Raw genomic sequence first — 25,842 nt, forward strand, 5'->3', positions numbered from 1 at the left:
AGAGAGACTAGGAATATGGACCTCAAACTTTAAGGAAATAAAGAAGGGGCCAGTGTATTCCAATTCATTCTAAAGAATTGTGATTTATATACACACAGTGTTATTAGTAACAGTCGTTGAGACTTGAAATGTATATTATATCTTGATACAGGTGAGAAATATTACTTGTTTACATCATTGATTATGAAATGTTGATAGGTCAAAATTGAATTACTCTTTTTGTGTGTATTGTGTTAATACCATTAAGCACAGACAGTACAACCAATACTCCCTATCTTAAGAAAATAATTAACAAAGCCAGAAAACCCAATCAAAGACACTTCACTCAAGTGTGAAAATAGCATGAAAACAAACACGTCAAACTGATGACTTCCTTTTAAGGGCCAACATCCCTTCAAAATCCACATGCAACCTCCTACACACGCATGAAGAAAAACACACACAATGCCACTTACACACACACACACACACACACACACACACACCAGCAGCCTCCCTCATTGTGCTCACATGCACCTCTTTCATACACTTCCTGTTTGTGAGGTGCACTGCATGTGTGAGGCGCAGAAGTCTTTGAGTGCAGCAGAGAGCTACAACCAGATACTCGAGGCTGATTTTACTTCGCTGCACTGCCTGCCTGCCATGCCCAGGATGTGGGTTTGCCTGTTAAACCGTGATGTGCGTGTTGAATGAATGGCTAGCAGTACGCTGAAGACCCTTCAGGACTCTTTTGATGCATACAGAAGCAATGAATCCTGGATGGTAAACTGCAGGTAAGACAATCAAGTTTATTTGATGTACAGTAACAGTACACTTTATTTTGAAAGGGCACCTTGCTCCATGATCAGATGTGGACAGCAGTAAATGAATGTCAGCCTGCAGGATGATCTGATAATGTTGTCTTCTGGTAATGTTCAGGAAACAATGACTCCATGACTGACAGTAGATACTGATCTGGAAGTGTTCAAATATTTGCAACTAAACATCCACCAATCACCCCAGAATACAATCACTTTTAACAGTATTACTTAATTACAGATGAATTATCTTCATCCATCTACAGTACTCAAAATGATAGTATATACTGACATATTGGGGACTCCTGTTTTTAAAGCTGTCGACATTCCACGTCATCTTGTTTTGTTTACAATATGCAAGATCTTTTCTCTGCAAAAAGCCTCTTGTTTTGTGTCAGAAGAGCTGAAACGCAGCATCAGTGTCACAGTGATGGGAAAAGCTGTCATGTAGACAAGCCCCCCTCTGTGAGCACAGCGGCCCCCCTTGTGATACCATTTTAGGAACTTCTGCTTTTTCACATGCTCTTTACGATTCATGTTTTTAGTAAATGCTGAGGAAGTAGAGACACAGAACCATGTGTTAGGCGCCTGGTAGTTATCTCACTTTGAATGCCTGTATCTGTAAATGGAAATAATTATTTAGGCAGATTCGACCTGTTCATATCAGATAACTGTGTCAGCACTTTAGAGACAAAGTGATATGGGTTCATGTTCCTGGGGTGATTGGCAGTGGCTGAAGCAGGTTTTACAGAGCAGGTGTAATTGATTGGAACATTTATATGCACTTCACACAATGACAAATGCTGAGAAGTCTTTACTCCATTCTTCATTTATTTGAATAAGTTTAAAAACTATGCTGAAAAGTGACAACCAGTGATGAATGACTACAATCCTGGTAACTTTCTTTGAAGCAAACTTCAGATTGATTGTCAGTGTTCGTTGGAGGCTCCACCCAATAGAAACTTTACTGAGCCAACGCCTGAACTCTACATCCTTTTGCACTACAACACCAACAACCTGTCTGCCACATGTGAATTAAAAGGAACAGTCATCGTAGGGGGTCAATGAAGGTGACATTTTACTGACTTCTAATTCAGGTTATCATAACCAGTAATGTAAGATAAGTAACTGAAGATGGCAAATTCTAATCTCCAGTGATCTTATTCAGGTAAAAAACCATCCATATGAAAAATACGTTTTCTAAATTTGTTTTATTTGCCCAGTTGAAGTTTTAAGTTGAACAACTCATATCTTGTTTTAGCTTTTCACTCACAATCAATAGTTTAAAAAACAGGAGGATCAAAATCAGTGCAGCAGAACCAGTCATTCTTAATGACAGAGGGTGTCGTATTGCCATACTGATTTCTGTACAAACTGTGAAGTCCACTGAGACAAATGTAACATTTGTGATATTGGGCTATATAAATAAACATTGATTGATTGATTGATAATTCTTGCTTGTCAAACCCGGCACCTCCATTACCCACAAAGCACATCGACTGTAAAGGGTTAAGTTTGAGGTTCAGGTGTGACACGAGGAGCAGCTACAGCCGTCAAGTAAGCTCAGGTCTTTTAAACACTAACTTTAAAAGTGTAGATTTATATTATTTAATTATTAAACATTTTCTTTTTAAAGCTGTGTTATTTTAAAGGGTTTTTCTTAGTCTGAGAACGGTTCTTTTATCATAAGAAGTAACATTATTTAAAATGTTCCAGTAGTGTGGCTTTGCACAATTTGAATGCAAGTCAAGCCTCGAGTAATTTTTTTTGTGATTTGACTCGATTCCAAATCTCAAGTTTCGAATCTATGCCGCTGTATTCTTGAGGTTGGATTTGATTGCACAAAATGAAATGTAAGTAGCTACATTGAGCTTTGATTTCTCTAGCATGAGAAAAACACTGCCTCTTCGTTTAATGAACAACCTTTTCTCTTGTTGGTGATCTATTATGTTATGAGTCTTAATAAAAAAACATTACAATACATTTTCACCATAGCCTTAATTGTAACAAATTACTTTTTTCTTGCCCTCATCTTGACAGATAAGGACCAACTTCCCCTGCGCAACCTAAGAACGGGGTCATCCATTTTTCTTAGAAATTGTCTCATTACACAATCAGTTTCAATACAATCATCTCCTGTTGAGAAATAACAACTGCCATAGGAGTTCACGTGTCAGGCTTGAAAGAAAGCTGAGAAAAGATCAGATTAATGAAATGTCTTAGACGGAGCAGATATTGACACGCTTTGTTGTTTGTTACAACAGATACGAGATAACAGGATTGAAGCAAGTCACTTTAATGTGTTTTTTTAAACGCAGTATCCGACTGCAACGCTGGGTGTTATTCACCACGGTGCTTCCTGTTTGCCTCTTCACGGCTGTTGTATCAGTGAAATCTTCATTTTCACCTTTACAACAAATACTTTGAGGTCAACACCCCCGTATATATGAACATATGCATCTCTGCACATCACACCTGCTGTTACTAAATAATTAGGGATGTAGGAGTGGTGAAAACGTGTTTTTTCTCAATTGCATTCAATCAAATATAATAGGATAACGTTTCTACTGGAGATCAAGAAAATATGCAGGAAAATCTTATAATTTGTTGAATGTTAAAACTTAGTGTTGTGAAACAGAGCCGACAGGAACATAGTTATGTTGGTGTATTATAGTCTTTACTGGCTCCCTATTGTTTGGAGTTAAGTATTATGACTTGATAATACAGAACCTGATATGTGCATTAATGGTAGTGTTATGATTATGTTTATCAGGATTTATTGAGGAAGTGAATACCAAATGTTATATGGGGTGGCCTTCTTTTCTGTAACAACCGCTATGTTTTGGTACTGTTAGATTAACTAGAGCAAAGAGTTGTCTCTCGCTTATTTCTTTTTTTTAAGTCATTGCTTCCTGTTTGAGTCTCTTATATAAAGTTGCATATACTATTGGCCTACTTGAGTATGTTTTATGTGAAGAGGGGTAATAAGTACAGCATGATATTGACATGCAGTTATTCCTTATCAGGTAAATAATCAGCTCCAATCTCCATTAAAACTTGTTTTTTTCATTAACCGGCCGAAAAAGGTTTACAATAAGATACAAAGTTAATCCTTGACATTGGGGACAGCAGTTAATAAAACAATCTCACCTCACTGCCAACTTGAGCAATAAATCCTAGAAAGTGTTTAGAAAAAAATGAAATTCCAACATCCACATATCCATGAGATATACTCTTGCTGGGTTTTTAGACCCAGTGATGTGTTTTATGCTAAACAGTGGACCACTTAGACTGTTCAGTTCCCACCGGTAGTGTTTGTTTGAACTGAAGGGAAGCACTTAGTTACAGGAGAGCTTTGGAGTTTGGCCGCTGGGGTTTCCTAAAGCCATAAGAAAAGCCAGTTCACATCCAGTGGATCAGTGGAGAGAAAGGGGGTAGAGAAGCTCTATTGGCCAGTGGAGGAGGCCCTGGATCTGAATATCATATTCTTTAAATAAGGGGATGGTTGAGATAAAATGACAGTCAGACATAATGTACACACACATACACAAGCTCTTCTCCCTGGTCTGGGAGTATATCTGAGAGTCTGATCACACCACAACAATAGGGAGGCACCTGCTTCCTCAGCTGAGCAGGGACGCCACCTTCCTGTTAGGAAGCAGTTGGTAACGGGATCAGTGGGAAAGATGGGAAGCAGTCTGCAAAAGGAGGACAGCTTGAGAAAGAGAGACACAGGTGGAGGTGCAGAAATCTTGGAAATGGAATTAACTGTCAGTCCAGTGTGAATCTATAGTCGTTCTTCCACTACAAGAACACTACTTGTTATTGTCTGACTGTTTAAATTTGCAACCAATGAAAAAGTGGAAGTGACCTTGGGATGTGCTGCATATATCCTCTTATGAAACATTAGAGACTCATGCATTTGTAACACCACTAGAAACTCCACATCAACAACTATGCTGACACTCTGGAGTTGGGATTGACATTTTCTGTTAAAATCCCAATAAATGGATATTGTGGCAGATTATAGGAGATTACACCACTCACAGTGCCATGGCAACATAGCCTTCTGTTGTTATAATAAAGCTTATACACAGAAGTATGTTTGAGTTTGGAAATCTCCATCAGCAAAGACTTAAAGACATAACATAAAATCTTTGTGACATGTTTGTGTCAAACTTTTCTTTTAGAGAAATATCATTCCATTGCTTATATACTACTACTGTAAAATGACACCAACATAACAACTCGATGCCGTCCTCTAAACCACACTTTCACTGCGTTTTGCCACCTCACATAGTGTCTTCAACTCTTTATTACCTTAACACGTATCCATTGAACCCCATCCTGGATGCAGGAGTCATCATATACAGTATCTGACTTATTAGTTCCTTCCACATTGACCGGGCTTTCATCCAGACCTGTCCAACCCTTACAATGACCGGAGTGCTAAGCACAAGTGTCCAAAAAGCATGGCTCTATTCCCCTGTTCAGTGCCACTTGTACACCTCTTAGACACAATGGCTCTCTGGGGAGGAGGGACAGCTGAGAACAAGGGCTGCATGGATGTGTTTACCTCTGGAGCTGGAGGTATTGTTGTTGAATGGTAACTGTAGGAAAGGGAGTAAAGTGGAGGGGGATAAATGAGCTTTATTTCTCAGTCTTTGGTTTGCATGAGCTTCCTGCCACACTGTGTGTCAGGGACCAACTGTATTATACTTTATTAAGCATGAATGAACAATGGTTTGTAACGTTTCAATAGGTGTGTTTGTGTGGTTAGTGTACGAAATAGTTCGACATTCTGGTAGGTACACTTTCGCGACGAACCTTCGATCAATACCACTCAGTACCAGCTGTTGTTTAGCAAAGCTAACTTGGCATAAAGCCCGGAATAGAGGATAAATAGCACCTGCTGGTATATGGATTTTGTTATCCTCAGACAGTCTCCATTCAAATAAATTAGTTAAGCAAATGGACATATATGAAATAGGTATCAATATTATTTTCAGGCTTTTGCAAAGAGTGAAGACAAATAATGATATTCTCCAAAATGTGAGCCTATTGCTTTGAAGTGTCCAGTGTGTACAGTATGTGTGTGTGTGTGTGTGTGTGTGTGTGTGTGTGTGTGTGGTGTGTGTGTGTGTGTGTGTGTGTGTGTGTGTGTGTGTGTGTGTGTGTGTGTGTGTGTGTGTGTGCGTGTGTGTGTGTGTGTGTGTGTGTGTGTGTGTGTGTGTGTGTGTGTGTGTGTGTGTGTGTGTGTGTGTGTGTGTGTGTGTTTGAAGAAGGGTTATTTTGTGAGTGGGTGTGTATGAGCAAGTGACTCATCCAATAACAAAATAAAATGGTGTGAAAAGGGGAATTTGTGGCATGCTCTGGGGAAATTTTGAGAAGATGTAATCAGCCAAAAACAGTTTTAATCTCTGTCTCTGTGGGCTGAAATGCTTATTAAAGAATAGGTTAACAAACACGCATGCTTATTTTTCATCAATGAAGCAAGGAATTCATTGTGTGTCAACATTTAGCTCTTAATATAATCGAAATAAGCAACCTTGGGTCCCCTGAAAGGCGCTATATAAATGTAAGTCATTAAATTATTAGGTTGTTAAAAATGTGGCTTTACATGTCAAACAAAAACGGCACAGCTTGTCAAATGCTAATAAAAAAAGCAAATCTTTAAAAAGCTTTTTAAGGGAAGTAAAGTTGTTCTGCTTCTCAAGACTTTTTTTCTTTAGACTTTTCCCAGAAGTAGCACATATATACAGTATTTCCATGTAAAACTTGATTAGGTAAGAGAAGCTTCAAAAATATATTAACAAGCAACCACGTTACTTTCCTTTGAACCACGTTCCAATGAATATTCATTCATTATTAAAATACCTTTTAGTTTAGTCAAGTATTAGGGTGCATTCACACCTAATAGTCCGCTCTCTGGTGCGCACCAGACGACAGTTTGTTACATTGTTTCATTTTTCAGAAGGTTCGGTTTGCGTTCACACGGGCAAAACTCAAACGGACTATAAACTTTTAAACACAAGTCATGTGCTCGGAAATGCTCAATGTTTCAACCATTGGTCAGACATTAAAGGGGTACAAACGCAAATCCCGGCAATTTCTAGCGGAGCCTCCGCCATGGAGCATCGGCACTTTCGGCAGGTTATTCTCATGCTGCTGTTAGTGTGGAGATCAACAGACACTAGCGGCCCGCGTATATGATTATATAATCAGACAACGTCCGTTAAAAAACATTATTACATGGCTTTGTTGAATACTCGATTCTGATTGGTCAATTCAAAACATGTGACACGTTTTTAATCCAGAACAGACAGACCGCTGTCAAGGATTTATTGACCGTTGTTAAGGACGCTCACATCTGCACAAAGAAGTCCGTTCGATTGAACTGTATACAGTTTGGCTGAAACTAACTGACAAGACAAGAGCGACAAGAAAACAGCGGAGAAGTAACGGGCAGAAACCCTCCTTTTTACGCAGCGGTCCAGACATAGGTCAGACGGCGACACATATTCAGTTGCCAGTTACTTTGGCATTAGGGCAGGGATATCTAGATACTTCCCAAGGTTTGACATAATGAATTGTGCTACTTTTAAGAGCAAGCAACGATTTTTTCAAATCTGTAATCAAAAAGCTCCTCAAAAACGCTATCGAAGCAGTTTCTGCCGTTGCTATAGTTAAAACAGTAACAACGGACTATTTTTCTTAGCGGATGCATGTCAATTTAAATACAACTATTTTTTAAATCAATAAAATCATTTTCTAAATCCACAAAAGCATTTCAATTAATATTGGGAGTCATGTCGTTACTTTGTTGAGAATGTGGCCATGTAATAAGCGGGATAATGTGCAGCATTATCCATGAGAGACGTTCTGCAGAGGAGGGGCGTTTCACCGACGACAGGTGTTCTTACTTTTATGTAGCTGACGGAGAATTTTTACTTTACACAACACTGTTCAACACTTAATTCTACTTTACTCTTTAACTAAACAACCGCGGATGTCTTGAAAGACTCTTTCGCTAAAGATTTTTGAAGATATCCGCGTTCTTGTGACACGTAAATACTGCGCTTCCTATGTTTTGGTGCGGACTGCGTTCACACCAGTAATGAACCGCTCCAGAGTTCGCAAGCAAGCGCTCCGAGACCACCTATTTTAGCGGACCAGAGTCCGGTTGTTTAGTTCACTTAAGAGGTCTCGGACTGCGTTCACATCGACTCAAATGAACCGCACCAAGCGGCTAAACGCACCAGGGTTCGAGTCAACCGGACTATACAAGGCAGGTGTGAACGCACCCTTTAAAACATGAACAAAAAATCTAAATGTGTCTCTACAATAATCATGCTCTACAGCAAATGTCTTAATTGGACAGATGTGTGTAGTGTCTAAATGTTGTCTATATCAATATATTCATATAAGGTGTTTTATATATATATATATATATTAGTGCTGTCAAAATTATCGCGTTAACGGCGGTAATTAATTTTTTGAATTAATTGCGTTAAAATATTTAACGCATTTAACGCATGTGCAGAATGGCCCGCCCCATACGTGCCACCAGTGGCAGCGCCAGGGTATGGCTGGGGTAGGCTACACCCATACCAAGAAATGGCTTAGCCCCACCATGAAAAATGATGTTAAAGTAAGCAAAATAAAGTGTGCCAACTCGCGCGGAGTAAATTGCACAGACAGCAGTTAGTAAGATTGATTTCAGTAGCCACGGTTTTGAAAACTTTTGTCACGTAGTGATCGTCTTCTTAATAGAACATCTTTGATAACGGCGTGGTGTTGTTGCAGGAAGTCCCGACGGAGATTACTTTTGCTGTAGTACAGGGCAGAGCCATATAATAGTAATAATATGGCTCTGGTACAGGGGTGCACATAACTGGTACGCAGGTTATGTGCGTAATCTGAAATGCGTACCGTCACTTGTGTCACAAAGCGCATTTGCGTAACGACGTACTTGTGAAGCTTTTCCAGAAGGCGGTTAGATCACCGGACGACAGAGTCGGTCTCCGTGTGCACAGACAGGGCTGCTGTTAACGTCGGTCTGTACAACGGAACTGTGCCAAAACTACGCCAACCGGCTGCGGAGGGAGACTCCCCCCTTCACTGGAGAACTGCGCTAAAACAGCTGATCACAACGTTCACACTCTGTGGTCACGGAGTACTCCACTAGCGCGCGCCCCCCAACCCCCCCTCTGTCGACTTTCCTGAAGTACTCCCCCGTTGATAGAAATCAACACGTAATGAATTAAGACCCCACGGTTTGATGATTGATAGGTGTGTGGGTTGTCTTTCATTTTGACACGCAGACAAATGTTATAATAAACATAGATACTGTATGTTAAATTGATATATCCGCCTTCTTTCATTTATCTTTCCATTCCCACAACAATATACATAAATAAATGGCATATTTTGGACATAGTTCGAATGGTGATTAATCATGATTAATTAATTTTTAAGCTGTGATTAATCTGATTAAAAATTGTAATCGTTTGACAGCCCTAATATATATATATATATATATATATATACATATATCCTGCATATTAAGTTACAAGCTTTTTCCCATCTGGAGAAGCTGTAGTCAGTAAACCAGTTCATCCTAGTTTGTATGTGAAGTTAACAATGTCTGATAAAATAAAATTCATACATACAAAAAAACAAGAAACTGGCTAAATGGGGCATTCTCGCAATATTTGTAGTTTAAATGTATGCAAAGTCAAAGTGGCATAATTAACCAAAAAGCATTGTTATCCTTCAAACAACCATTAACACCATTTGTGTGAATCACAAATGAACTCTTGACAAGACAGGGGGTGTGCAGAGATTATTTGTGTCTGATTATATCGGACACAAGTTGTTCCACGACAAAATCACCTTTCTGGGGAATTTTGAAAACTTGCAATGTTGTAGTTGCCAGTGAAGAAGTGGTCACTGAACGAATGTGTGTGTTAATTTGAAACATCTTGGTTTGGCTAGCTGTCCGGGGTGACTTTTGGTTTTGTTTGGTTGGTTTTGCAGCTTTCTAATTGTGTCATGTAACACCTGCCATCATGGATGTTGTTATACCTTAAAGATAAATCTGTCACTCCAATGTTTCACGATGCTGATGGGATGTCCCCAGTTTCTTGATATGCATATTGCTTCTGATGAGAAGTGGTCATAACAGAAGTGAAACATGGAGCCACCCCTACGTTGCCCTCTGATGCTGTAAAAGTAAAGATAAATGGAAGTTCAAAATGTGAAGTTCAAAAAACCCTTCTGAGTCAGTGTTGTAGACATAATGTACTTACAAGTCTGTGGTCAAACTGAAATTATTCCTTTGTCTTTTTCCAACATGTCTCTCTGATCCGCAGCATTGTTTTACAAGTGATTTTAAATCTAAATCCCTGCAAGCTGTTTTTTTCTGTTAGTCTATTATAAAAGCTGTTTTTTATGTGTACAGCAAGAACCTTTAATATGGCTCCTTTGAGCCCTGATGAGAAGACTTCTAGACAAACATGAGGAACTGAAAACGTGACGTGGATCATAAATATATCAGCCATTAAACAACATCTTACATTTCTTTTCACACAAGACGTCTCCTTGCAGTATCAACACTAATTCGGCTGACTTTTATATTTGATCCAATTGGTAGATAGGCTGTATTTACACCATAAAGGTGCACAGCTGATATAAAGGGACACCTAGTGGTTAAAGCATGTTATTGAATTTCATTATTTTTATTATTAGATATTAATAGGATCCCTATAAAGTATATTCATTACTCGTTATTCTCTACTAATAGTTAATTAAAGACTGTATATAATGACTATTTTGCACATCCCTTTCAAGATTTTCTAATGTTTATTGACATATCATATTCACAAACTGTGTAGTTATGCATTGAATAAAAAACTTGGGTCGCAGGTTCCTCAATAGTGCATTACAAGACATCTATCAATATTTGTGCATACCTCCAGCAATGTTAACTATGTTGAAGCACTTATTTTAACTGATATTATACATAATGTATTATACTCTTATAAGATGTATGTAGATATTTCATCTCCGGCCTTGTCAGGTATTGAACAATCAATAAATAAAGAACACAGAATTGTTAAATATAAAACACAGAATTCGTGTGATTATACTAAATGATTTACAAATAAACACCACTGCATATTTATAACAGTTACACATGCTGATGTAACACAAATGTTCCAACTTGGGATCAATAAAGTATATCTTATCTTAAGCTGATCGATGGCTACTGCCATATTTGCAAAATTTGCCTCTGAACCTTGACAAGTGCATGTTTCAGGCTTATCAATTAATGTAATGTAATGTTATCAATTAACAACAGGGGTCACAAACATAAGACCAGCTGTTAAATAAAGCTCTTCTGACCTTAGCTGGCATGTGTGTATATTAATGCTGCCCATTATGGGCACAAGCAATTTTCACCCATTTATTAATTATATGTTTTAAATTTGAGTGTTTCCTATCCCCTAAACCTCCAGGGATGTACACAGTTTAATACTGGCAACTTCTTATTATGGGAAATACGAAAACGTCTTTTAAAACTACAACTCCCAGTAGAGACGTGCCATAGATAGAGAACATGTTGCGAAACAGAATAGCCAGCATGTGTAGTTCTGGGGACAGGGTGGGGGAGGGGGGGACGCGGTGGACCAAATCCAGTTTTGGACAGTCTGCCGTGGTTCCATCCCATTTCAAGTGCTGTTCGAGAATCGACGTAACCCTCGGAGCATACTCTCCAATCACAGAGCTTGAGGACTATCACGGGGTTTGTCAAACAGAGCACATGGTGTTGTCCAAACGATATCTGGGGATTCTGGGTAGTGTAGTGTCTTCTGCCATCCTTTACTCAGAAAAAATATTTGTTTCTTCGAATCGAAGGGGGAAAATACAAAAGCATTGCACACAATTTAAACCAATCAATGTTGTGTAATTAACAAGAATAATCTGGTGTTTTTTAGTCGATGAGTAGTGCAGATATCACTGTAAAATCAATCGACAGTAAGAGGAATACTTACTTCCGGGTGTACAATTCTCCGTTATCCAATGGGAATGGACGCTCACATTGCCTTTAAGGGCAGCCGACACAAACGAATGCCGTGCTTCCATGAGCGTCAAATCCCGCCGCAGATGGGAATACATTGCAATCAGTTGAAAGCTATTTGCGTCCCTTTATGACGCTGAAGGAGCCTAGGAGCGTCACAACTGGATGCCACGGACACTGACCAAACGTCGCTCTTGGACGCTTAGGGAGTGAGAGTGTGTTGCTGTGAACACTTAACTAGAGAAGCTATAGGTATTTGTTGATCTATGATATAATATTTGCATACATCACAGAACATGGTAGCTAATGTGGCAAAACCTTTTATAAAACTCACTGATTTGAGGCAGAACAGACATATGTTATATATCAAAACATATGTGCATGTGACATTTCAGGAACTATGGAAACCAAATATCAAAACAAGCAAACCCCTGTCTGTTTTTCCTTCCCCTATAAAAATGTCCCTTTATGGTTTGTGTATCTTAGACACATTTCCATACCTACTGGGTGACCTGCATTTATGCAAAACATACGTGATAACACATATTGTTCATGAAAAGAGAGGGACATGTTTGTGTGCATGCGTGTATCTGAACATTTTGAACACATGAAAATCAATTTGGAGATAAAATTCCACAGAAAACATGAATGGGAATGTATCAGATTCTGATTGCTAAGACCAGCTCTGTCTCCTGTCCCTTCACAGAAACTGAGCAGTAAGGATGCAGCATACGTCGTGCACAGAGGACAGGATCCAGCACCTTCTGGACAGATGTCTGGACGGGCTGAGACAGAGCCCAACAGCAGCTCACCACTGGAACGGTAAGTCTCCAGGGGCCACAGCAGTGATAAGGACCACAGCTGAGATTTGGTTTAAGAAGGCAGTGACGCATGTAAAAACTACTTCTAATGTTTCTTTCACTGCTTCAATTAAGATTTTTGCGGGAATTATTATGCATCTTTTCAGATAAAACCTTGTATCTAAGATATGAGAAGTCATTCAGACACAGCATAATGTGTCATATGATACAATTAAGTATTTGCAATCATACATATACTGATATACAGGTAATACCAGAGTTACAAAATTATATGGTCCACTTTAGGTGTCTTCATTCCTATTCCGAGATTCTTCTAGGCAAGAATATGTAAAGCATATTTCAATATTGAATTTAAGGTAGGGATATTCAAACGTCATGACCCATCTACGTTAACATCTTTTGATTGGGGTCCAAGTCTTAATTAAGGTGGTCAGAGACTCACCCAACCTCCACCATAATTCAAACCAATTGGTACAAGCAACACATTTTCTCAGAAATATCCACCCTAGTACACACAGTTGAATGTGCTATTTACAGGGCTGACTTGAACAGAAGGCAGTTGTTTGTTCTTGCTTTCTCAACACAAGGGCAGCTTGTGACAGACACTCAGCAAACGGCATTCGAGTACATGGTTTCTGAGCTTGTTGTTGATGACGCACTAGCTGTTAGATCATCAGGGGAACGTTATTGAGGCCTGGAGGAAGTTGTGTGAATAGACAGCTGAGAGGAAGTGGTGGCACAGACCACAGTGTGTGAGTGAGGCATCATGAGGCACAAATTAATGAAAGGGTGTAAAACATGGCAGGAGATAAGATTGGCATCGGCCTCCCGAAGGACGCTCTGACATTTACTTATACAAACATGTTCTAGGTTTTATACCCTGATCGATTAGGATTATATGATTTTAAATGTATAAAACATGCCAGTTGAAGAGTTTGTTTTTCAGGTTTCATTCTCCACTTCACTTCATTACTACAAGGAAGATACCTGTCAATCACAAGATGTGCCCTTACTCATGTAGTGTACTATACATGTGACCATTATTTGCAAAATAAATATCATGCCATATTGAAGGAGACATGAAACTAAAGGTTGAGACCACAAACCCTTCAGTACGTGTTAACTGAGGTCAGAAATTAGGTTAGAACGAAGGATAATTTTCTCATAGACCTGAGACCCTGGATATCAGATAAAAAAGCAAACTTTAGAATAATTTCATGTTTCAGGCTGGTAGGTTACCGCCTGGTTTGTTGTCTTTAAGTAGATAGATAGAATGGGAGGGATGAAAACCCTCTTTAATGGTCACACATGCAGAGCACACAGTGAAATGTGGCCACTGCATTTAACCCATCCTAGTACCAGGAGTCTACTAGGAGCAGTGGGCAGCTATTGCACAGCGCTTGGGGAGCAATGGGAGTGAGGGGGGTGGGGAGTTATCCGGTGCCTTGCTCAAGGGCCCCACGGCAGGGCAGGAGGTGAACTGGGACCTCTCCAATTAAGTAGCAGTCCACACTCCATATTTTAGGTCTGGTTGGGGACTTGAATCAGCGACACTACGGCTCACAGTCCAAGCCCCTACTGACTGAGCCACTGCCGGACAGAAGTGTGATTACAATCATATGAACTTAAGTACAACATGTTTTAATTGAAATCTTATCAGGGTATTTTTGAAAACCTGCGGCTTAATCTCCAGTAATGGCATTTTATCAAAAATAAACCATAGTGCTGTCCGGGAAATGCTCATGATGCTCCTAAGTGCAGAAAACTTAAGAAAAATAAAGAAGTTTCATGGAAATCATTTATGTGTAACCCGAAATACTGCTGATGTGTTATACCCTTGGGACCTGAGCTCCTCTGAGATGCAGTTGGAGTTGTTGAGACTGAGGGATCAAATGGATAGTAGGTGCTTGTGAGGAGTCAGCAATCAGTCTTAGTAGTTTTTGTGAGTGTGTGTTTTTCATATTGCTGTGTGAGATGCAGTATTCACAGATCTCTACTGTTGTTTTATTACATTTACATTTCAAAGATATATAAACCTGCAATTAGCTCAACAAGTCTTCTTCCTAGACATTCAAAAGCTATAATGTCTAAAATACAGTTTCTAGTGTTTATTTGTGAAAACAAAATGATAATGGAACCCAAACATCCTATTAACTGTGCAATATTGATATGAGTCTAGTTATCCCTATTGCAGATTTCCTTATGTTTAGTACCATAACATGTATTTTCTTGAGGATACCTTAACTCTGTTTTCTTGCAACAGGAAATCTGTCCTGACAAAACATCCTAACAAGAAACACTGAACAAAAGGTGATAAAACACACGCCTTAAGTGCACCAGCACTAACAGTTATGGACTTTAACGTCCTGCTGTGAGATGTTACAGACCGGCCTTTGGCCCAACTCATAAACAACCTGTTTTTTCTTGTATTTCTATAAGCTACGATTTATTGAAATGAACAATTGGAATTAAATGCCTCATATGTAAAGGTTGCAATAAATAATAAGCATGTGTGTAATTCTTGTTTTTCGTGATAAATAATGTCTTCTTAATGATGGCCCAAAGGACAACATGCGTTTTACAGGGCTTCTTTCACATGGAACAATGTACAGAAAGCTAAATAAACTTGGCTTTTAACCTTGCTCTCTGTTTCATTAGCGTGTATTTCAAAAAGCACAAAGACAAGTCGTATTTTATAATGCACAACTACAAACACAGTGTTGACCGATAAGTGTTGATGCTGTCAAAATAATACACCAGCCATTTAGTAGTGGTAGCAAATGGTATATTTTTAGACTAGTGGCCATATACATATAGTGGTCTCTGCAAACAGCCGTTGCACTATAGCAAAATATGCAACAAAAACGAACCTAGTATCACTACGTGGGGTCGTAAATATCGTCAAGTGATTGCCTCTGTCTCATTTAGTCTGCTATCACTCAAAAACAAAATACTGATTCAGTGATGATCAATCAAATAAGTACGTGCAGCGTGGCACAGCTCTGCTCATATGCAAAACATTACTTTGAAAGATAACTAACTCAGGGCTGGAGAGGTTTCAGTAAGTCATTGTCTTTTTGAGGGTTGAGGCAAATAGTAGTAGTGAGGTAGAACATGTTAATTGTGTATCTTGTTCAATGTCTATGAGGCTGTCTGAATTTGTGCACTAACATGAATCCACATGTGCCGTCTTTTAGTGCTGATGTGCTCTGCCGGTCAGTCAATGAACCGCTGGAGCCTGGAGGAGCTGGTGAAGAGGGACCCTGAGAACTTCATCATCCTCTTACAGCAGATCCTCAAGAAGACCAAAGAGGTGAGGGAGGAAGATGTTGTCCACTGTTCATGTAATGTGTGGTTTTGTCTCAATGAAGTAAAACAGTACTATAGTTGCTGAATATTCACCCAAATCCCTGTTCTCTCTCTGTCTGTCTCAATGTGTGTGAGTTCAGGTTCAGGAGCAGTGTCAGTATGAGCTGGTGGCTCCACTCGCTATTATGTTTTCCTCCACGTTGCTACAGGTACAAATCAATATCAACATGTTATCAATCGTTAAGCTTTCCTCACTTCTCAGTACCATTCAGTGTTTGACGTGAAAGAGCACTTTCAAAACCTTTGTTAGTTCCTCAATGCAAACCCCTATGACGTATTTTTTATGCGTTACTATGAGAACATATTCAACATGATTCAAACACTTTCACACAACACTTTTTATTTTCAGTGGTTACTACTGTAAGAATGCCAGAGTGTTAGCTCAATGTGTAGCAATTGATAGTGTAATACCCTTAAGATTTTTTAATATTGTGACAAATTACTGTATAATTAATTTGGAAAGTGAACTGGCTTAACTAACTCCAAGATATGTGACATGGTTTAAAAAATGAGCAGTAATGGAATAATGGATAAGCCAATATTGATTTAAGCCGTCAGTTAGTTATATTGCCCCACTTATTAAGCATACATGCTGAATAATGTGCTTAACAGGTGTTTACATAACATTAACAGATTTTATTACGTGATCCATCAGGATTAAATAGAAAATATAACAAGTTTGTACATCATCACTTGCTTTGAGGAAACCCTCCTCTTTTCAAAAGACCTGAGTGGTTGGTCCACTAATATAGTAATGATGAGTACATTAAGTAATGCAATGTATGATCCCAACTAAAATACTTCATTTGTGCCTCGGTTGCAGACTCCATACTGTCCTCCAGACAAAGGGCTGATTGAGAAAGCTATTGAGGTGTTTCGCTGCTTCCTCACCTGGCCTGAGCCTTACTGCAGCGTGTGCAAAGACCTCCTCTCAACTCTACAACTGGAGATCAAGGCTCCCGGTAAATATAGATGGTTAACTGGTATTCAAGAACCACAATATGTAGTGTGTGTGTGTGTGTGTGTGTGTGTGTGTGTGTGTGTGTGTGTGTGTGTGTGTGTGTGTGTGTGTGTGTGTGTGTGTGTGTGTGTGTGTGTGTGTGTGTGTGTGTGTGTGTGTGTGTGTGTGTGTGTGTGTGTTAGTGTGTCTATTTCTATATCACTCTCTTGACTGAATCTCTGAAACACTATTATCGTTCAAACGTGGTAATCACACTCCCCCTAGTGGCAATTCAATAAAATGCATTTAGGATGACACTACAGCAGAGGACAGTGCATATATTGTACATCAAACATCAGCAGGACCAACATCAATAACAGGAAAATGATAAGGCTTGAGGTGTAACTGCACACTTCTTCATTCTAATGTGAAATGGTTTGAAAGCCAATGAGGCCTCAGCATTTACAAAACAAAAAGCAGAAGAAGCGACATGTAAACACTTTGAGTATGCTCAAATGTACAGGAAGGGTCAAAGGAAGTGCTGATAACACATCAACAGAATAAATTAATGCAGTCACAGCCACAACCTTTCTTTTAAATTGTTGAATGAATGATTGAAACGAGGTGATTTGATGCGCTTTTCAAATAAATAAAGTAAATACAAGGAATAATGACGGACATTAAAGTGGGTCTAACGCATACAATATGAAGCCATAAAGCCTCCATAACCTCTAAATAGAAAAAACGACACTTCGTATCTTCAGCACAGCAGAATAAACGCCAAAAAGTAGACAACACAGAGATAATATCGTAATAAAGTCCACAGCGACTGCAGCCATACACATCAATGCAAACAGAGGGCAGCATGTTAACACATCACATTTATTAAGGTGCATTAATGTACTCTCCTGTCATTCTGCGAGTCTTGTGCACCTCGTCATCCTCTCTGCTTGTTCATTCTCAAACAATATACAGCCCTCTCAGTCTGTCCCTCCTCAAAGCTTTTAAAATGTTGGCGCTCATTAACTTCTTTGCAGCCACAGGGAAATCACCAGTTATTTTTTTGCATTTAGCCTTTAGGGTAAATCTCAATAGGCAGGTAGCATCATGTGCCTGTTGGTGACGTATCATCATGGGTGTGTCTGTGTCCTAAATAATACACTACTTTATCTGCCTGCAACTGGGCAACTCTAGGACATTGTCATAAGTAACCTTATGTTGTTGTTGAGTAGTTCATTTTAAAAAAGTATCACAAGATGGAATTCACTAATAGAGTATATTTTTTCTATTTTTCCCACAGGGATTTCCTTTCAGAGACTGGTGAGAGAAGAACAGTTCCTTAACTCCCCTGGCCAGAGCTCCAAGACCATGTAAGTTCAGAAATTAAAAACAAAAAAAACGTTTTCTTTGTAGACTTTAAAACACAAGAATACACGGTAGCCTACAGTAGGCTATGCAGGCTGTACACAACGTAGGATATGATGCTTAAAAAAGTGATGGTGATATAAGTAAACAATCTACTCTGTATGACTGCAACTTGTTTGTAAAGCCCTTTTGGCAGTGGTATGTTCATCATGACAAATATTTTTCAGTTCATTTCAGATGATCTGTGGTATCTTTAACCCTTCTGCTTTCTTGTTAAATTGGTCCCGTTTCTACATGTTGGTGGTTCAAAATAACCTGATCTGACATGATACTTTCAAATTAAAAAGAAAACTAGCACTCAGTGTCAATAGGTTAACTGAGTGATAGCATTGAGGTGGTTATTACTTCCTGACCTGGAAAGTCCCTATTCATCCGACATCCCCTTCAACACCACCTTAATGCACCACTACCATACCGTTTCCATAGATGTTTACACTTTACCAGTGAAACCATCTGTGTTGCTGCTTGCAGGACGGTGCTGTTGATGAACCCGTGCGAGGTGCCCGCTGACTTTCTCTCAGTGGCCGAGCAGCTCAGTCGCATACAGCACTCACAGGAAGAGACCTACATCAACCTGATCAAACACGCCTTCCAGTCCGCACTAGGCACCAAGTACCCTCTACAAAGCATCCATAGAGCCCTGCAGGTATGTTTAGAGCTCTAAACTGTCGACTAGAAGAAACACAATTAAATGATATATTACTTACCTTTTGTTAATGGGTTTAATTGTTATTTCTAAACAGGTATATAGAAAGCCTGTTTACCTATGTTTGAAATGAACACCAGTAGTTCATAGTATTTAAGATAATTGATAACCTTGTAAACAATACCATCAAAGGACATGTGTAGAGTTACATGCACTTTATTGACATACTTTTGAAGAAGCCAAAAGAAAATAGTGTTGCTATTTAAAGAAGTAGACAGGAATGTGTCAAGACGTGTACCTATACTATAACATATCGTGACTACTCTTTTCAGCCCAAAAATGTGAATGAATTGGGGATGATCTTCTCCACGATAAGTGATGTCTTAGAGGCCGCTGCGGCTATGAAGGACCCTGTGAAGGGTCGCAGTCATGTGATCCAGGGGCTCGAGCAACTGAGGGAGAGCATGAGAGTCCCAGCATCCAATGGAAGAAGGTCTGATGGTAAGAGGGCAGATTTCATGAACTGGTGACTTACATTCCAATGTACCGCACCCATGTGATAATTGCCAGAATTAAAATTAAAAGTGTTGTAAACAAATAATAGAAATATTAAGCAATGGCTAAACAAGCATTTTGGCTCCAACACAGGGGCTATCACATCATAATAATTCAGTTCCTGGTATGTGTTTTTCTGATAGGGTTTTGTTTTACTCTTGTTTTCTGTTGTGCCTTCCAGGAATGCTACAAACTCTACCCTTGCCTACAGCCAAGTGTTACATGTTTCACTGGGAAAAAGATAACTTTGGTAAAGTATTCTTCATTTCACAAAGGACAAATATCTATTTTTTTCTTTGGCCTGATCAAGATTCCGTTTTTCTTCTTTAGCTCCAGGAATAACATCCCCAATTTGGAGATGACATAAACTGCTGAATATGATTTGATATTTGTCGTTTTTGATCCCTGCAGATGTTCTGAACACACTTCTGGAACATGAGCCCGATGACCAGGAAACGAATGGACATGCTGAGGAAGAAGAGGAGGTGGACATCAATGATGATGATGATGATGATGAAGAAGAAGAAGATGAAGAGGAGGAGGAGGAGGGGGAGGAGGAGGATGTGACAGGTCATGATAACGGAGAAGGAGAAGAAGAGGACGAACATGGATTAGAGTTGCCTTCAATATCTAACATGCTTTATGGGCACAATTCCAACCATCGTGCCTCCACCATCTCCTCCGTGTCCACCGCCTCCAAAGACTCCATGTTCTCCACCTTGTCTGTGGCCTCAGAGCGCTACACTCCGCCCCTCTACTCAGTCACTTCTGGAGCTGATAGTGACTACTTTGAAGATTCTGACGACAACCTCTGCTCCTCTCCTTTCAAGGAAAATGTTTCGCCAAAGCCAATAAACAAAGCTCGGCTCAGCCAGCACTTGTACCGGCTCTTCAGCAAACCCAATAAGTCACGGTTACTATATCGGGCCAAAAGCTTAGGAAACACAGAATCCAAAGACCTTTTAGTTGTGCGAGACAAACCCCGCTCCAACTCTCTGCCGCAACAAGTTAAGTTACGTTGTACTGAACCCTTTTTCCAGCAACCAAGTCAAACTCTCAGACATGTGTGCTTCAGAAGGAGGCCCATTCTCAGCAGTGACGAGGACAATCAGAATACCACGCTGAGGGTGGTGGTGTTTGGTGCTGATCACGTAGCAGGGAAGGTGGCCAGAGCCTACAATAGCCTGAGGAGGAAGGAGAGTGCGTGTCCGCGTCTCAGCAGGGTGTTCAGGCTTCAGTTCTACTTTGTGCCGGTGAAGAGGGACTCTGCAGCAGGGCAGGGGAGTTTGAAGTCTCAGGGTCCTGTGGTTCAAAGTCCCAAAGGAGCAGCCCTGTCTAATGTAAGTAGAAAACTTCTCCAACTAAATACTATACTTTGAGAACAAGATGTATTTACTTAGCTGTAAGTAGCAGAGCTGTACAGTTGAGTTAACAGAGAGATGTGAAAATTCCACTGTTATAATGTATGCTTTTGTTTAACCAGGATCCCCACCTCACGGCCACAGGGGACAGCACTAATGACATTGCCAACCTCCTTGGTATGTTGGACCCTTGGTACGAAAGAAACACCCTAAGCCTGATGAACTTGCCTGCCAACGTCGTCTGCCAGGTACAACTGGAATCTAACTTTTACACTGCCAAAACTGAAACACACCCTAGTCTAGTGCTGTATGTTGCCACAACATTGCTATCATGCAGATAGATCAAGCCTAGAGCAATAACTCATTACATTAAGGTCCAATGTTTGGTTTAGGCTGTTCTTCCATAAATCATGAGTATTATGTTGTTATTGTTTTGCTCTGCAGCAAACCTCAAAGACGGAGTCAGAGTCATATGATAGTTCATACGAGCAGCGTTTGCCCATCCTGGCCGATCTGGTCCTGTACTACTGCCGCAACGCTTCCCGGCCAACCCTCATCCAGCTCTATCAGGCCGAGGTGACACATTGTTACACCAAAAAACACATACCAAGCAACAACACATTATATAAAGGACCAGATTTGAGCACCCTTGTGAACAGATTTGCTCTGAAGCCCTGTGGGGCTTTGCATTAAGAGATGTTACACTGTTCAAAAGCCATACATTGATTGAAGATCTTTGGTGTTGCAGCTGACATTTGCTGGTGGAGAGAGGAGGACTGAGGTGTTCGTCCACTCCCTAGAGTTGGGTCACACTGCAGGAACACGAGCAATAAAGGCCATGGGTGAGTGTGACACACAAGCAGAACACACGCTCATATCCTAGCAACAGTGACACAATAAATAAAAACCTTAACATTTTCCATGGAAGTATTTATGAGGTTGAGACAGGACTCCATTTATGGTGGCGGAACATCTGTTATTTCTATTTCATGATTCAGTCTACTTCTACTTTTTTAGTTTTAGTTGTCGCCACCACATGCATTTCTGATTTTTTATTTCAGTTTTAGGAAGTCAAAATTCGGGGAAAGCTCTGTATGCCTCATGTCCGGTAGTTACAGAGAAAATGACCTATTCCATTATTCAAAATATTCTTTAAACTAAATTATCTGCCATTGCAAATGTAATATTATTGTATATTTAACGCTGTATTTAAAACTAATTTCACAATGCAAAAATCCTGAGCTGTACTTGTTCATAAGCCTGGATTTTTGTTATCATATTTCACAGTATTGTAGCATTATTTTTAACGAGAATAACTGAAACACTGCTGCTCTCATGTTTTCTTTAAAAAGGCGCTGCCAGTAAACGGTTTGGTATTGACGGTGACAGAGAAGCAGTGCCACTGAAGTTGGAGGTGGTATCCAACAGGGTAAGATTGTTAATTATTGTACTCTCTGAAAAATAATGTATTTAAACTGCACTCTACAAGAAATAACACAATAAATAAATCATTTATATCAGCAGAAAAAAAACGATGACGATGCAGGTTTCCCCTATTAATCCCAATCAGTTTCGGTTATGGTTATGCTTCAACGCACAAGAAATGACACTTCCAAATTCTGTCACAAAATACAAAGTCTGCTAAATCCATGAAGCCATTTCCTGATCAACCTAGAGCCTCTGTGGTCCCTGTGGTAGGAAGCATTAGACATGTCAACATTATGTTCCTTTTTACTGATGTTATTCATTATCTGTTCCCCTTTTTCAATTAGACACATTCCTGCAGATGGAAATATTGTTTCCAATTCAAAATTCCCATCAATCCTTTCTCATTTGTTTAGTGTTTTTCCAAAACAGCAATGTTATCCTCTCTTGTCCTCCCAGGTGGTGATCAGTGGGAGAAGCCAGTGGAGAAGAGAAACCAAAGTCTGTACGTCAGTAAATTTAACCAAAGCATGCAAGAATCCCGAGGAACTAGGTACGCCTCTGCCACTGGCTACCATAATGATTTGTCAAACTTTGCTGGATTGAAATATGTGTTAATTCAACCTCATGGAATATTATTGTTTATGAAGAAAACGTTTTTTATTCAATAATCATTTAGACTGTTTGTGCTCAAGCTAATGTTAAAAGGAAATTCCTTTATGTTTTCCTTGATACCTGCTTTAGGCAATGATGAAATGTTTGTCTAAGTGTATTCAAATTTTAACTAAAGCATTCTCTTTCAGACGCAAAGATGGAGTGCCTACAGCTCACGATGACTGAGGTCCTGAAGAGGCAGAGCGGTAAATGCAAGAAGGGCTACAACCAGGTGAGCTACAGTATACGTGACATCAGCCTCTCACGGCGGTTGGTGGTTAAAACAAACGCAGCATGCTTTTACATACATCTCTGCAACTCTCTATTTAAAGACAGAGACCTCAGTACATTATGATAGCATCTCAAACTCACCTGACCTAAATCTCTCAGCACGTATGCTGAGAACAACGTTATTTCAACCTGACTGCTCTATGAAACGTAAAGCCACAACACAGGAAATACTCTTTTGCTTGTGTGTGTTTGACAATAATATTATTTGCTCACCACTGACTCTATTTTTACTTCAAACATTTGTTCTCAGATGATTGCATACCTGTTTAAAATAATCAGTTTTAGCTAAATTCTCTCTTTACAACTCAGCGCAAAACAAGTGTTTCAAAATCAAAAGTATAACAACTTAAAAGGAGCTGCAAAAAATGCATTTTACTTCTCCAAAATGTTAATATCTGAGGTGGAATGCATTAATTGTCGTCTGTTTATTTCCTTTCGTAGCAGCTGAGCACAACAGAGGTGAAGGTGGACAAGGTGCAGGTCAGCGGTGCTGAAAACACAACCTTTGCTGTATGTCTGGACCAGGACGAGAAAAAAATACTGCAGAGTGTTACAAGGTGTGGACACACACAGATATACACACACGCAGATGACATATACATACATAGTGTCTGGTAAGAAGCAGTAAACCACCAACCAATAAACAAAATGGTTCTGCCAAGAAGTGCGAGCTCCTCTCGATAAGCTCCCTTTATCTATTATTTCAGGAGTTTCACATGTCAGAGAAATCGTTTCTGAACTGAAATGTCTTGTTTTATCTGCATCTTTGGCCGACAGAACCACATTTTCCTTTCAGGGAACATACATGAATTCTGAATAAACATATTTACACCATCCACACAGAAGTTACAAACCTTGAAAGTGTTGTTATTTATCTAACCCATCCATCTTCCTTTCTCCCATACTGTATAGATGTGACATATCCGTGTGTTATAAACCCGACAGCTCCACTGACTGGAGGCTAAGGAAAGCTCCGAGCTCAGCTCAAATCCAGCCTCTCAACTCCACCTTCTGCTCCCTCCTCTGCCTGCCCATAGTCACTTTCAGTGGGGCTCTTCCCTGAGACATCTGACCACTAGGCAGGATGGTCAGAAAGGAAATAGTATGTGCACTTGGCAATACTAAAAACAGACACTGACAGCAGAAGAAAAGTGCACGGGGCGTACCGTATTGTATTTCTGCCCAGCGTCATGAAGCTGTTGTTTTAAAGTTCACATGATGGTGGCATCAAACGGCAGATGGATGCAACTGTTTGAAACACTGCAACCTGCTCTGAAAGACTCATCGGGAAACAGCAGACTAATGCATACCAAAGAACCTGAAAGGCAAAGAATAAATAGACATGCAGTCATACTAATGATAAGCAGGCCAGCGTTGTCTATAAAGACATTACCTAACTGTTGTGAAGGAAACTGTTCGAGTTTCATTTAACTGGTATTGGTTCTTCTTTCCCTGCTGACAGAGAAGTGACTGAAGCCACAGTAATTATTCAATGTAATTTGGGCAAACAGGGTTAATCTGCAGCTCAGGCTTGAAGGTGAGATGGCAGCCAAACTGGCATGAACATGTAGAAATAAACCTCGGAACTATCAGGAGATGGATGTAAAAAGGAAGACATCATCTTGGTGTCAAAGTTCGGAAAAGGTTTCTCTTGACCAATCGACATGGGCACAGGAACCAGGGGAACATTGTTCACCTGTTGACCAGTCTGTGACGCCTCCATTAGGAATGATTATGCGACTATATCTGAGAATGTAAATAATATGTTTGTAAAATACTGTATGCATGTAATTACTTGGATGTTACACCAACATGTTTTATGACTGTTATACATGGGTTTACGTGATAACATTTCTCCTAAGGAGTTACAATGAAGTCAATGTAAATATGACCAGCAGGGGGTGCTGCTGACTTTCTAACTGACTTCAGATGAAGTACAGATTACTTTAACAATCCAGATTTAGCAAAACACAATATAAAGAATCACTTTGTAACATAAATGTAATTTATGTAGAGATAGCTTATTTTAGCTTTTGCAGAGTGCTAACCTTTATTTCATCAACTGTTGATGATGTTATATTGTGGTGCTAAAAAGATCTTTATATAAAAAAACAAATGCTTTGCACTTTGCATACTTGTAAACCTTGACATTTAACTAAATATATATTTTTTATATTCTCTAAAGAGATAATAACCTGATCCCCTGACCAAGACTGAAAAAAGTAGCACTGCACATATATTGTATAGAATTTAAGCACTTGAACATTAGATTGGATAATTAGGTACTTTTCTGTTCAGATAAATGCTCTATGTGCCTTCTCTGATGGACATATTATAAATGCAATAAAGTATTTTTATGTGTATCAACTATGCAATGGATCTATCTATCTTTTTTTGAAAAACCTGTGTTGTAAATGATGGATAGGAGCTCTGATTAGTTACCAATGCAAGCCTTGGTGGCACGCCATTGGTCGG

General features: G+C 39.6%; 1 protein-coding gene across 3 annotated transcripts; it reads left to right on the plus strand.

Annotated features, from left to right (window-relative positions):
- Positions 1 to 549: 549 nt before the first annotated feature.
- pik3r5 (phosphoinositide-3-kinase, regulatory subunit 5) lies at positions 550 to 25,737 on the plus strand. 3 transcript variants are annotated; one of them, XM_034083124.2, is made up of 18 exons: positions 550 to 773; positions 12,587 to 12,702; positions 15,899 to 16,014; positions 16,151 to 16,219; positions 16,894 to 17,032; positions 18,311 to 18,380; positions 18,907 to 19,081; positions 19,414 to 19,582; positions 19,818 to 19,886; positions 20,048 to 20,976; positions 21,120 to 21,245; positions 21,442 to 21,573; positions 21,746 to 21,839; positions 22,350 to 22,426; positions 22,882 to 22,975; positions 23,226 to 23,308; positions 23,809 to 23,924; positions 24,280 to 25,737. In XM_034083124.2, exons 2-18 carry the CDS (start codon positions 12,603 to 12,605, stop codon positions 24,428 to 24,430), a joined length of 2,709 nt encoding a protein of 902 aa, XP_033939015.1. In that variant the 5' UTR covers positions 550 to 773; positions 12,587 to 12,602; the 3' UTR covers positions 24,431 to 25,737. The 3 variants fall into 3 exon arrangements, with proteins under 3 accessions (XP_033939015.1, XP_033939025.1, XP_033939034.1); XM_034083134.2 differs by having other exon boundaries at positions 23,812 to 23,924; XM_034083143.2 differs by lacking the exon at positions 550 to 773 and adding an exon at positions 14,965 to 15,011 and having other exon boundaries at positions 12,624 to 12,702.
- Positions 25,738 to 25,842: the final 105 nt, after the last annotated feature.

Source organism: Pseudochaenichthys georgianus, chromosome 1 (assembly GCF_902827115.2).
Source record: "Pseudochaenichthys georgianus chromosome 1, fPseGeo1.2, whole genome shotgun sequence".
Taxonomy (NCBI): domain Eukaryota; kingdom Metazoa; phylum Chordata; class Actinopteri; order Perciformes; family Channichthyidae; genus Pseudochaenichthys; species Pseudochaenichthys georgianus.